This window comes from Lactuca serriola, chromosome 3 (assembly GCF_051521515.1).
Source record: "Lactuca serriola cultivar US96UC23 chromosome 3, Lser_US96UC23_V15, whole genome shotgun sequence".
NCBI classification, from domain to species: Eukaryota; Viridiplantae; Streptophyta; class Magnoliopsida; order Asterales; family Asteraceae; genus Lactuca; species Lactuca serriola.
The window spans coordinates 131964034-131977955 of NC_136410.1; the positions used below are offsets into that span (position 1 = coordinate 131964034).

The 13922-nt window shown below is 42.5% G+C and overlaps 1 protein-coding gene across 1 annotated transcript; it reads right to left on the reverse strand.

Moving 5' to 3' along the window:
* Positions 1 to 704: 704 nt before the first annotated feature.
* On the reverse strand, positions 705 to 1247 carry LOC145095717 (bZIP transcription factor 53-like). Its single transcript, XM_079033548.1, has one exon. The coding sequence runs from the start codon at positions 1245 to 1247 to the stop codon at positions 705 to 707; it is 543 nt and encodes a 180-aa protein (XP_078889674.1).
* Between the last annotated feature and the right edge of the window lie 12675 nt (positions 1248 to 13922).

The following is a 13922-nucleotide window of genomic DNA, read 5'->3' on the forward strand; positions in this document are numbered from 1 at the left end:
TTTCAAGCCAAATAGAAAAGTTCATTAAACTTTGTAGAGTTTAATATAATGTACATAGTTAAAAATAATAGTTGAATAAAAAGTGAAATGTTGATGTGACAGTGATGTGACAATTCATTGAAGTGAGTTTAATGGATTGTAAATGAGCTTAGACTACCTACCTTTGAAAAAAAGATGCACATCACTGAAAAATATATAAAAATATCAACAAATTGAGGAATGTTAATGCGGAATCCACATTGGTTTACAATGCCTTCACATGGTGCCAATTAATTAGGTGGCACTTAAAAGTTGTGAGGATGAATAGTATGTAAATAATTAAACTAATGAAAAAAAGTATTTTAAACCTTAACAAATAATAAATATAACACGAGAAGCAAACTGAGTTATTCATTCATTAACTATATCTGATGAGCAAAAGACTCAGAGGAATCTTCACAAAATGATTACTCTGGTTTTGACATAAACACACCGATGGTTCTTCAACGCCACCATTTTCAAGATATCACAAAAACTAAAAGATCGATAAAAAAACAAAAAGAAAACCCCCAAAGTTCTTTCTTCTTAATTCGACCTACGTGATTCCAATTTACAAAGATATATTTCAAGACTCTCAATGCATGAGTTTGCGATTGCTTTAATGCACGTAATAATTAGGTACTTATTTATGGAGTATTTTTTTTTCTTTTATAAATTTGAGGTATTTATGTGATTAATGATGGTGGGTATTGTTCGTAGATGGACGTAACGTTATTATTGCATGGCCATGCAGATGGCAGTAACTGGTGGTGGAGCTGCCGGACAAGCAGTACTTGACGTATATCCCATAGTTTTTGTTGAAGCATCACCGATTCCGATCGGAGCCTCTGGTTTTCTTCCCGTACGAGTTTTCCATGGAGGTTCACAACCCGTAACCGGTTCGCAACTTCCCTGTTGTTCGTCTTAAGCCGGTTCATCTGGTTCCTCAGGTTCTCCAAGTGCTTCTGTTTTCTCATCCTCGACCGCCGTGCTGACTCCCGGTTTGATATCATTCGTCTCCTCTTACGTTCATCCATCACGGTGGCATCGTCAGAGCTGTTTGTTTTCGGGGTGGAGTCGTCGGAGCCGGAGAAGGAGAAGACAGGTTCTTGGGGTGATAAAAGGAACTGGTTTTCTTGGGTATCCGAAGGAGTAAAACCTTCGGTGTCAAAGAACCCGGCTCCATCAGAAGGGAGATGGTCGCCGGCGATGAATACTTCAGACAACATTGCCGGAAAAACGTTTAATGTAGTGAGGAAGGTAGGAGAAGGAAAGGGAAGAAACGATGGGTTGGGATGCCGTATTTAATGGTGAGTTTGGTGAAGGTGTTGTTGAGGGTCCACTTGAAGCATTATTGTCAGAAAAAATAATAATTTTAAGGATATTGCTTTTGAGTCAAGAGGCACTTAATGGTGGGTCTAACGTGGCTTTTTAAAAAAGATGTGGGTCCCATAAGATTGATGTTTCATGCTTAGTCACGAAGTAAGAGATCAGGTGGGAACACTGTTGTACACGTGGCTACAGTCAGTTGGGCTTGTGTGGAGAGTGCCAATAGGATGGAGAGTTGCTGACGTGGTTACAGGTTAGCGGTAAACGCGTTAATTATGGTAAAGTGGGATATCGTCATGATTCATGATCTTTATATGTTTAGATGTTTTCTAATTATTTGGTACAAAATCTAGGTTATGGTTGTATGTTTGTGATATGATAGGGCGTGGGCATTCTATGTGAAATAAACAATGGGATAAACCGCGTTGAGGGTACAAAGTGAACATCTGTTTAGGGTTTAATTTTTTTTTATTATATATAATAAATATATTTTTATTTAAATATGAAAACTTATAATAACGATAAATGTTTTTTTTTCTGGTTCGTCCCGGACCTTTAAGGATATTTATTTTCTCAGGACCGGCTGTTACTAGTCATAAAGGTAAAATATAAACAGTTTTAATAGTTCAGTGACAAATAGATAATAAAAAAAATTTAGTGATCAAATGTCAAGAATGTTGAAAGTTCATTTCCCTCTCAAATTATCTTAATATTATATCCCGAAAAAAGTATAAAAAACGAATTATTTCATCACGCTCCTTAAGTTGTTCCTAATCATTTCTAGTTATTAAGGGTTATCCAAAAAGTATTTTGTTTTTAATTCATAAAGTTATATCAATTTAGTTTTGACCTTAGACACATAATCTAATATTATTGGCTACCAATAAGGTGTTTTGATTCTATATGAATATCGATGCTCAACTTCATTTGTGAGCTGGTGCAAGTTAATTTGAAATCTTTATGAAAACGGCATCCTTAATGTAAATCCAATTGTTATTGATAATAGATTTAAAATTGATGTTGCTGCTTAGTTATATTAAAGAATCAACTTTTTTTCCTCTCTCAAATGTTGTTGGTTAGTTCGTTGGGCAGTTTCAGTTTATATTTGACTATGTGTGTTTCTTGTGCATACTGGTCAAGAAAAGCTATTTTGTATATTGTAGCACCTGGTTCTTGGTACGTATTATGTTATTAAATTTTCATTTATTTTTGCATTTTTAGCCTTGGACTCGGCGAGTCGAATGACTGACTCGCCGAGTAGAAGCGGGATGAGATGCGGAGTTTAAGTTGTAGACTCGGCGAGTCGGATCCCAGACTCGGCGAGTAGCCGCTGTCTGGACAAAAACCCTAATCCAGGGGTTTGCACCCTATTTAAACAACCTTATGCAGCCTTCATTCCCCCTTTATGCTCCCAAACACTTCTCATAGCCAACCCTAGCCGTTTTTGAGAAAATCCAAGGCTTTTGAGTGATTCTTGTGAGTTTTGACCTCAAGGAAAAAGGAAGAGCATAGAAGGATCAAGAGGAGACTGAAGGATTCGAGTTTGGTTCACCATTTGCAGTCTTCATAAGGTATAAAGTATATACCTTGCTTGTTCTTTTCATGGATCCCATTTTGGGGAGTTTTAGGGCTTTTCTAAGCCATTTTGGTCACCAACCATGATTGCAAGCATGGTTTGAGGATGATGTTTCGGATCTAGGTCCTTTGAGGGGTTACAACGCAGAAAGGAGTTGCTTTTGCACTCAAGGAAGGCCCCATGCATTGTGAGAGCTTGTTTTAGGACTTTTTGAGCTTAAAGTCCCATGCAAGCACGTAAAAGTTGTAACTTTACATGCTAGATCAATTGTAAAAGCTTAGATCTACATTTTAACCAAGTGTTGTACATTAGAAAGCGAAGATTCAGTGAGTGGTTGTGACCAACTCGGCGAGTCCGTTCTTGGAGTCGGCGAGTCCAAGGTTCTGTCCCATATCAGTTGAGGGTCATAAGGACCTAGTTGAGTGTGGAAAGGTTTTAAGGGGGTCCCAAGGGGTGACCCAACGTTCTGGACTAAGCCATTGTTCTGGAAATTCATGGTACTCGGCGAGTGCATGAACGGACTTGGCGAGTCCAAGGAAATCTTCTTTGGGATGAAGATGGACTCGACGAGTTGTTCATGCAACTCGGCGAGTCAAGGGTAGGACCTGAGTATCAGTTGATAATGAACTCGACAAGTTGTTCATACAACTCGGCGAGTCGGATGAGGATTCGGTCGATGTTCATTTAGAAGGAAAACTCGTCGAGTCATCGCCTAACTCGATGAGTAGAGACGGGTTTGAGGTCTAATGGAAGGATAAGGACTCGGCGAGTTAGCGAGCCAACTCGGCGAGTCAGGTCAACTAGAAGTTGACTTTGACTTTGACTTGGTCAGGGGTAAAATGGTCATTTTACCCTAAGAGTAGATGTCAGTTTCTGACTAAGTGTTTTGTGGGAATTATAGTCGGAGGATTTCCGGAGCAGCAGCGGCAGCAATCAGAGGATTCCCGAACAGTTCAGCAGCTACTACGAGGTGAGTTACCTTCCAGTAACGGTGGGTCTAAGGCCACAATACCAACCCACCAATAGGAGACGTATGATAGATGATTGTCTTCGTGATATCATCTAGGTTTGTTACTACCTGATATGTTATATGCTAGCATGATATGTTGTATGTGATAGTAGTAGAGTTCGGTTGTTAGGACCAAAGGGTAGTCAGACACCCCAGATACGTCTGACAGTATGTGATGATATATTTGCATGCTGGCCTGTTATGTTATATGCAATAGAGGTAGTAGGAGGGGACCAGTCCTCGAGTTCAGTTGTTAGGACCGAAGGGTAGTTCAAGCACCCCAGATATGTCTGATAATATGTTTGTGTTATGTTATATGTGATAGTACTAGTAGGGGTGAAATAGTCCCCGAGGTTTGGTTGTTAGGACCGAAGGGTAGTCAGCACCCCAAAATGGCTCAACATGGGTAGGTCAGTGCCCCAGAATGGCTTGACATGGGAAGGACGATACCCCAGAATGGTCGTACGGGTAGGTCGGCACCCCAGAATGGTCGTACCGGGTAGGTCGGGCACCCCAGAAATGTCTGGTAGTATGTATGTGATATGATTGTATGGTATGTGGTACGATGGGGGAACTCACTAAGCTTCGTGCTTACAGTTTTCAGTTTTGGTTTCAGGTACCTCTTCAACGAAGGGGAAGGAGCTGGCGCGGTAGCGGCACATCATACACACACACACATTGGTTTTTGCATTATGAGATGTTATGGGACTGTACTTTGATATTATTATTATTTTCATGTTTTGGGTTTTCAGACACGAGATACGTTTTATGAAATGATATGATCAGATGATGTTTTACTTCAAATGTTTTACAAACCACTTATTTTTAAATGAAATTTTTGGGCGTGAAAATTGGGTCGTTACAAGTTGGTATCAGAGCCCTGGTTTAAGGGATTCGGACACACCCTCGGGGGTGTCTGAACTCAAATCGAGGGACTAAAAGATTTTGAAAAGGAAATGTTTTCTAGAAGTTAAGTAAAGAGTTTTGAAAAAGAACGAAGTGTGTGATGTGCGCGACCGGCCGAGCTCAAGTAAGTATTCCCCAAAGTACCCATACAATGTTATATTATGTTTATCAGTTTTAGTAGAACAACATGCTAGAATAGGACTAAGGATCTAGGAGGATGCCTTACGTGCCTGCTATATGTGTTTCATCTTTGCGAGAATTGCATGCTAGTATTGAGGAAACAGTAGTAGGATAGCCAGTTTAGGTTATGCCTGATCGTATGAACTTAGCATTGTATGCTAGTATAGTTTCTCGTTATGATAATAGATTTGCTTGAGTAGCTTCCTGTGTCCGAATGCTGCTTGCTTTGTGCTTTATAGGACTCTGAGTGATGGGAGTTAGCCATCAGGTGAATACGTCACGTCACATGTGATCAGGGTTGAATAATCTCAGAGTGCTGGATTTGGCCTTATTGCGCAGCTCTCATTTGAGTCTAACCGTTGTAGGGACAAGTCTTTTACTCGAAGGATTATCTGAGCCTCATCACATGTGATGGAATTCAGGTGATGGCTAATTGGCATTACAAGGAGGCCTTCAGCAGCTGAGGACTGGTTTGGGTCAGAGATTTACCTAGGGTAAGCCTAGGAAAAGAGTAGCAGAGATCAGCGGTGATAAAAGGGATCTGATGGAGTCAAGGCAGTCCTTAAGGAAGGTACGGATAGATGTGGAAGGTAGTATGGGCCCGTACTACTGAAAGCAGAGGATCCGTACCCGACTTGAGGAAGGCTAAGACAAGACCAGGGAACTTGTAATAGATGTGATCCCTTTAAGGATATCAGTATCACTAATAGTTGCATGTATGTATTGCAGAATGGTGGTACTATGTCAGAGGCCAGCAGTTGGCAGTTCTGGAGAGGGATCGAGTTCAGGATCAGGTTCCGAGCCAGCAGATGAGAGGCTACACGAGTTCATCGCATAAGAGATTACAGATGCATCCTTGAGTCAACCCCCATCATTTTCGGGTCGATCAAGGAAAGGATAGTTGAGCTGATGGAGGACCGCCTCAGGGCGTTCAGGAGTGACATGGCATCTGGCTAGTCAGGATCTCGCACACTGTCCTTTAAGGACTTCATGGTAAGGATGTCAAAGGGGGCAAACGGGAGCGGAAATAGGTGCCCCCACCCCCGCCCCCGAAATCAACTGTTGCCCCCGCTCCCGCCCCCGCCCCCGGTTCCCCCGTTTACACAGCCCCCGGTCCCGCCCCCGGCTACCTCCATCGCCCCCGCTCCCCCGGTTCCCCAGCTTAAAATTAGATATTTTTTTTGCTAAAAAACTGCTTTGTTTATGGCAAAAATACTATTTTTAATAAATTTAAAAGCTTAAAACCAAATCTTTTAGAAACTAAAAAATTAAAAATCCAACAATTCCAACAATCTTACAATCTTACAAAGACAAATCCAACAATCTTACGAAAACAAATCCAACATTACAAACCCAAAATACGATGAATCCAAAATTACAAATATAAAACACCAATTTACTACATCTTCAGTATCCATTAATTTCCATCAACTCTTCATTCACTGACATTCAAGTATCCTCCCTAAATAAATAACAAAAATCTGAAAATGGTTCACACAAACGATCGGTGAGAAATCATGTATATGACTTATCAAGCAGTGTATATGACTTATTCTTGAAAGTACAGTGAATATAATATATGTACACAAAAAATAACCTAAATAAAATGAATGAATAAATTATCATTTATAACCTTATAATAAAACTTTACTCCATAACTTTATTAACAAATAAGAACTAAAGCAGTAATGCTATCTATTTATTTAGGCAAACAGCAAGCAGCAATAAAATGATTAAACATTCTCACTAGAGGTTGCAAACATCAAGATTTCTACAAAATTTGATCAAGCATTCTTACTTGTAGCTAATTAATTGATAGCAACAATATAAATGATTAAGATACAATATATGAAATTAATAAACCTGGAAAAGATTAATTGCAAGCATCGAGTTCTATAGCAGTATTCTACAAACTTATACTTAATTCATTGATAACATACAATATATGAAATTACGAAACTTGGAAAAGATAAATTGCAAGCAGCAGAAATCAGTGGGAGTGATAAACAGAAATCGGTGAGAGTGAGAAGCAGAAATCGGTGAGAGTGAGAATTTAGAAGAAGAAATTGAAAGCAGTAGAAATTGATAGCAGCAACAGGTGGTATTTACCGTCAATTGTGGAAGGCTTCGGCAGCAGTGAGCCGGTGACGGAAGAAAGCCGAAGTCGCAACCTCGCAGGTAACCCGTGGGAGTTGGAGATTGGAGAAGTCGCGTAGGCAGTCGTCACTACTCACTCGCCACTCGTCGGTCGAAGACTGGGAATACAGGTCGCCGACTACGGGAACAGGAAGGAGAAGGAAGATGAAGTCCTCAACGACTCGATGTCGACTCCTCGAAACTAGAAAGTCGCCCTTCCTATTTGCCCCCCATTCGTGAGTGACGATTGAAAACGAACGGAAGAAAGATGAAACCCTAATTTTTCATTTGTAATTTCCATTATATATATATATATATATATATATATATATATATATATATATATATATATATATTATAAAAATAAACGGGGCCCCCGCGGGAGTACGGGACGGAAATACTCACTCCCGCCCCCGATCCCGAAAATAAACGGGAGTTAATATCGCCCCCGCTCCCGCTCCCGCTCCCGAATTTTTTTTTAAAATTAGTCCCGTACGGTATCGGGGTCCCACGGGGATGGGGTCCCGCGGGAGTTTTTGACATCCCTACTTTAGGGGTAGTGGTGCGCCAGATTTCCATGGGACGAAGGACCCCATTGCTGCCAGACGATGGATTGCGGACATTGAGTCCGCACACCTGACCAGCTTCTAACCCGAGGGGTCGAAGGTGAGATATGCAACGGGATGTTTAAGAGACCGAGCTAGAGATTGGTGGGAGTCCGTCGGTGACTCGTTGGGAGCCTCGGCTGTTGAGGCTATGACCTGGTCGGACTTTGTGACCAGGTTCAAGGCAGAGTTTGTACCGGCTGTCGAGCTTCAGCAGCTGACCAGGGAGTTTTTAGATATGAGGCAGACGACGGATACTATGGCGGAGATCACCGCCAAGTTCCGGGAGAGGGCATTGCTGGTGCCCCAATATGCGGGAGACGAGGATATGAGGTGGACCCGCTATCATGACATGCTGCGAGCCGACATTCGGGAGCATGTTAGTTTTTTAGCTTGCCCTACCCTGGAGTCTATGATTGCTAGGGCGAGGGAGAGGGAGATTGATCTGGAGCATGTTCAAAAGAGGAAAGTAGAGGAGAGGCAGTCGATTAGGGCTTCGAGGAAGAAGCCCAAGGGATTGGATGGTAGGCCGAAAGGCCAGTCAGGATCGGGCCGCTGCAGGAAATGCGGCAGGCCACATGAGGGGCGTGTAGACTGGGATCGTCGGGCTGCTACAAGTGCGGCAAGACGGGGCATTTCAGCAGGGATTGTATTGCCCCTGCATCGGTTATTTAGACGTCTGAGTTGCTGTGTTTCCACTGCAACCAGAGGGGCCACAAGAAGGCCAATTGCCCTCAGTTGACAGCGGCATCAGCGCCAGTGAAGGCGCCAGCTCCAGCGACCCTGCGGATCACTGATGGCCGACAGGGAAAGGCAGAGGCTCCAGTGGTGAGCATTCGGGCATTCCAGTTGACTACCGAGGAGGCACGCGCTGCACCCGATGTGGTGACAGGTATGACTTCTTATTTATGCTGTTATGATATGCTGTTGTGATTTTGATATGTTATGTATGTGCTTTGTTTAGGATCGTTCCATGTGAACGGTATCCCAGTTCAGGTATTGTTTGATTCGGGTGCTACCCGATCGTTTGTTTCTCTTGCGCTCAGCAAGAGATTTTCCGAGTCTTCAGGCATGTTGGATTGCCCTCTAGACATAAAGATTGCGGATGACCGTTCGGTGCGAGCATCGACAGTGTTCCGAGATTGTGTGCTGAGGTTATTTGAGGAGCGTTATCTAGTGGATCTGTTTCCCATACCTTTGCGGGGGAACAAGGTTATTATCGGTATGGATTGGTTAAGCCCCAATGGGGCAGTGATCGACTGCGCGCATCAGTTAGTGCGGATCAGGACCCCAAGTGGGGGAGAGCTGGTGGTTCAGGGCGAGAAGCCACAGCGAGGACCAACCCTATGTTCAGCAGCAAGAGCTAGCCGTTACCTCCAGCAGGGTTGCGCAGGTTATGTCGCGTATGTTATGGATACCCGGGAGGCGGGTAGAGCGACGATGGGCGAGGTGCCCATAGTACGAGAGTTCGCGGACGTATTCCCCGACGAGCTGCCTGGGATACCTACGGAGCGCCAGGTGGAGTTCAGGATTGACCTAGTCCCTGGTGCGGCTCTGATAGCCAAGGCACCCTATCGATTGGCTCCTCCCGAGATCCAGGAGTTGTCTACGCAGCTGCAGGAGCTGCTAGACAAGGGATTTATCAGGCCAAGTAGTTCGCCTTGGGGAGCCTCGATTTTATTTGTGAAGAAGGACGGGTCGCATCGTATGTGTATAGACTATAGGGAGCTAAATAAGGTAACGGTGAAGAACCGTTACCCACTCCCAAGGATTGATGACCTCTTTGACCAGCTACATGGAGCATCTTGGTTCTCCAAGATTGATCTGCGATCAGGATATCATCAGATGAGGGTTAGGGAGGAGGATGTGCAGAAGACTGCGTTTCGGACGCGCTATGGCCACTATGAGTTTGTGGTGATGCCCTTAGGACTCACCAATGCTCCTGCCGCATTCATGGACCTCATGAACCGCGTGTGTAGACCGATGTTAGACCGGTCAGTGATAGTGTTTATCGATGATATCTTGGTTTATTCCAAGACATAGGAGGAGCACGAGGAGCACCTGCGGGAGGTGCTGGAGACTTTGAAGAGGGAGAGCTTGTATGCCAAGTTCTCCAAATGTGAGTTTTGGTTGCGCGAGGTGCAGTTTCTTGGGCACCTTGTCAACCAGAATGGGATTTCGGTAGACCCGGCCAAGGTGGAGGCCGTGATGAGATGGGAGGTTCTGAAGTCTCCATCTGAGATTCGGAGTTTCCTGGGATTAGCAGGCTATTATCGGAGATTCATCTAGGATTTCTCCAAGATAGCCGTACCGTTGACCAGGCTAACAAGGAAGGCCGTGTTCTTTCGATGGGGGCTTGAGCAGCAGGCAGCGTTCGAGACACTGAGACAGAGATTGTGCGAGGCACCAATCTTAGCCCTGCCAGAGGGCATGGAGGATTTTGTTGTGTACTGCGATGCGTCCATCTCAGGTTTGGGCGCGGTATTGATGCAGAAAGGGCATGTCATCGCCTACGCGTTGTCACACCCCAAAACCACGAACGGCGGAAACGTTCAGGGGTGTAGGACGTCATGTACAGTATCACAACAGTGTAATATAATAAACAAGCAACAACATCATCCATTGCATTATAAGTAAGGTTTTATACATGTGTGTTCTTTACAGTTATAGACACCAAAAATATACAATCAAAATAAAAGATGAGGCTTGTCTGCAGCGTCTTCTCAAAACCTGTCCTCCGTACCTGTCTACCGGCGACCTGAGAATACAAGTTATTTTGAAAGAGAGTATCAGCTTTAAAGCTGGTGAGTTCATAAGTATATAGGTGTCATTGCTTTGTTTGTGAAAACCTGCTATGAATGCCATGAAAACCTTTAAGTGAAAATGTTGAGGTAAGTATGAAATCCCTAGAAAAACCCTTATTTTCTATAAGTATGAAGTGTAGTCTTCTACCAAGACCCAATGTTTTGTATGTATGAAATGTAGTCTTCTACCAAGACCCGAATGTTTTGTATAAATGAAGTGTAGTCTTCTACCAAGACCCGAATGTTTTATATGTATGAAGTGCAGTCTTCTACCAAGACCCGAATGTTTTGTATGTATGAAGTGCAGTCTTCTACCAAGACCCGAATGTTTTGTATGTATGAAGTGCAGTCTTCTACCAAGACCCGAATGTTTTGTATGTATGAAGTATTTTTCCTTTGCGTAGACTAGTACTAAAAGTGCTTAGTCTAACTCATCGTTTATGTGAAAGATATCACAAAATAAAGTAAACAGGAAAAATATAATCAGATAGGTGTTAGCCTGAGGTACTGGTGCTAACAAAATGAATGTAAATGTTGACCGGAGGTACTGGGGCTAACATATTACATATAACCTAATGGACATCCGAAGATAGTCCAATTCTTCCTCTGTAGCAGCAGCAGGTGGAAGGAATGGTTAGTCCCTGTAAAGGTATTCCTAGTATAAGTATTAACCGTAGGCATCCGTAGATGTTCATTACCCACTGTTGCTAATAGATGGGTTCCGAAATGGTTAGTCCCGTACGTATATCCCGAGGTACTGTGGGATATAGGCCCATCTAGGTATCTCGAGGTACTGTGGGATAGGGTCCTTTCTTAAACATTTCGAGGTACAGTGGAATATGTAGGAAGATTTACTCAGAAGGTACTGATAAATCATCCCAGTAATGCGAGATACAAGTAATCCTATCAAAGTATACAGATAAAGGTATCTATGGAAAGGTACTCAGGTAATGCGTTTACGTAATCGTGTTCATGTATCAAGCAAGTATATGTAAAGGTACTCATGTATTAGGTAATGTGCTAGTATAGACTCATGAATGAACTGACTCATGTTTGATATCTTCTGACTATCCCTATGATAGCTAACTGGAAAGTATGTTGTTGTTCAAGTAGGTTTATGCAAGGTATCTAGGAGCTTTGAACAATAATATAAAGTGACTTGAAGTCATTATACAATTCAAAACTAATACTTTTGTTGTCTAAGTATTTTAAGATAGAAAACCATTTCACGTGACTTCCTTTGAAATATGTGAAATCTACTGAGTGAAAACATAGTTATAAAATACATGAAACTGATTTAATAACATGTTCGTTTCTACTTGTATTCCCCCCCCCCCCCATTAAAGCATTTAAAATCCTTTAAAACATTGATTTCGGGGTATGAACTCACCTGTAGTTGGTGATTGGAATGAACTAAACGGTATCGGATGGCTAGGTGTCAAGTGAGGACTTGTGCACACACTACGATCCTAATGAACATATAATCACACATATATGCACTCAATTAGACACCAAAGACTAATTGATAATGTTTAAGACATCTTAGATATAGATAACACTTTATGTAAGTGTTTTAAGCCGTAAGGACTTCATCTAAGCTATTGTGGGACAGGGTACTTGAGTTTAGGGTTTCCAAAGGACCCCATATGAGAGTTTACTCTCCATATACCATCACACATGGAGTTTACGGTTGTAAACTCTTGAGTTTACGGCCGTAAACTCCCAAACATGTGTGTTTGGTGTGTTTTGAAGTCCAATATGCTTTCTAGAATTATTCTAACCTAGTGGCTATGTTCTTGGAAGGGTTTAAGGCCTAGAAGTACTCCATAGGGGAGTTTACGGCCTAAAGTCCATTTACCCTAGAGTTTACGGCCGTAAACTCCTATGGGTGATGGCTTTTAATTGTTTTGACGCCCTTGCATGTGTAGGATAGCTTCCAAACTTTTATCTAAGGCTAATAGGGACAAGATGCACACATTTGTGACATTACTTGGAGTTTACGGCCCAAGATATGTTCCTTGGCCGTAAACTCCTTTTAAGGAGTGATTATGATGACTTTTGTTCTCCATTCAAGTCCCATGTGTTCAAGGCAAATTGTCTTAAGGCCTATGGTGTGATTGTTGTGCATTTTACCCTTAGAAAAGGGGTTTACGGCCCAAGAGAGGTTCTTGGCCGTAAACTCCTATAAACTTGTGATTTTGAAGTGGTTTGGTCCTTCCATTTAGTGGGTACAATTTCTTGTAAAGGGCTAGGGCATTAGGTGTCATGAAAACACCCTTTGGGACCATTTTCATGGAGTTTACGGCCTAGGAGAGTTCTGGGCCGTAAACTCACTTTCTTTTGTGTCATTTGAAGTGTTTAAGACCTTAAGCTACTTGGGGAATTAATCTAGGTGCAAGCCTTAAAGTCCTTTAGTCCAAAAACCACCATTTAGCCCTTTGAAATGGAGTTTATGGCCTAAGAGAGTTCTGGGCCGTAAACTCCCAATCTTGGGTGGTTTTGTGTGTGATTTCATGTCCCTCATGTGTTTACCTAATGTCCTAAGGCCTTATTCTAGCATCAATGTCGGTTTTGGCCTTGTTTCGGGAGTTTACCGCCCAAGAACACCTTGGGGAGTAAACTCCTAGATCTCATGATTTAGCCCACTAAATCATGTTATAAGCATCAAATATGTAATCTAGCACTACTAGAAAGAGTTACTCACAATCTGGGATAAAACCCGAAGATCTGTCAGAGAGAAAATGGCTTTTCTCTAGTTGGAATTGTGAATAATGAATTAAATAAATTCAGAAAACTATTTATAGTCCTGATATATTTTGACAGAAAATACTTTTATTCTTGAACTTAGACTGTAACATTATGAAACTTGAAATGTCCAAATTTCACAAACTCAGGAGCACCCACTCTCCTGATATTTCCTAAAGTGTAAACCCTAAGGTACACTAACTTGTTCGGAAAAGTCTGAAAATCACTGAAATGGGACTGACTTCTATTGAATAGATATTGTTCGTACCAATGGAAATTTCGGGTTGTCACACGCGTCGAGGCAGCTGAAGACTCACGAGGCGAACTACCCGACGCATGACTTGGAGCTGGGAACTGTTGTGTTCGCCCTCAATATTTGGCGTCATTACCTATATGGGGTTCACTATACCATTTACACGGACCATAAGAGTTTGAGGTACCTCATGGATCAGCCGAATCTAAACACGAGGCAACGTCGGTGGATGGATGTGGTAAAGGATTACGATTGCGAGATCCTTTATCACCCGGGTAAGGCCAATGTGGTTGCCGATGCGCTTAGCCGCAAGGCGACACCGATCAGGGGTATCTACATGCGGATGACAGTAGTGACTCCG

What these genes read in the sequence shown, in the direction of transcription:
- LOC145095717 (XM_079033548.1), bottom strand. Translation starts at nt 1,247, where the DNA reads ATGTTGTCTGAAGTATTCATCGCCGGCGACCATCTCCCTTCTGATGGA.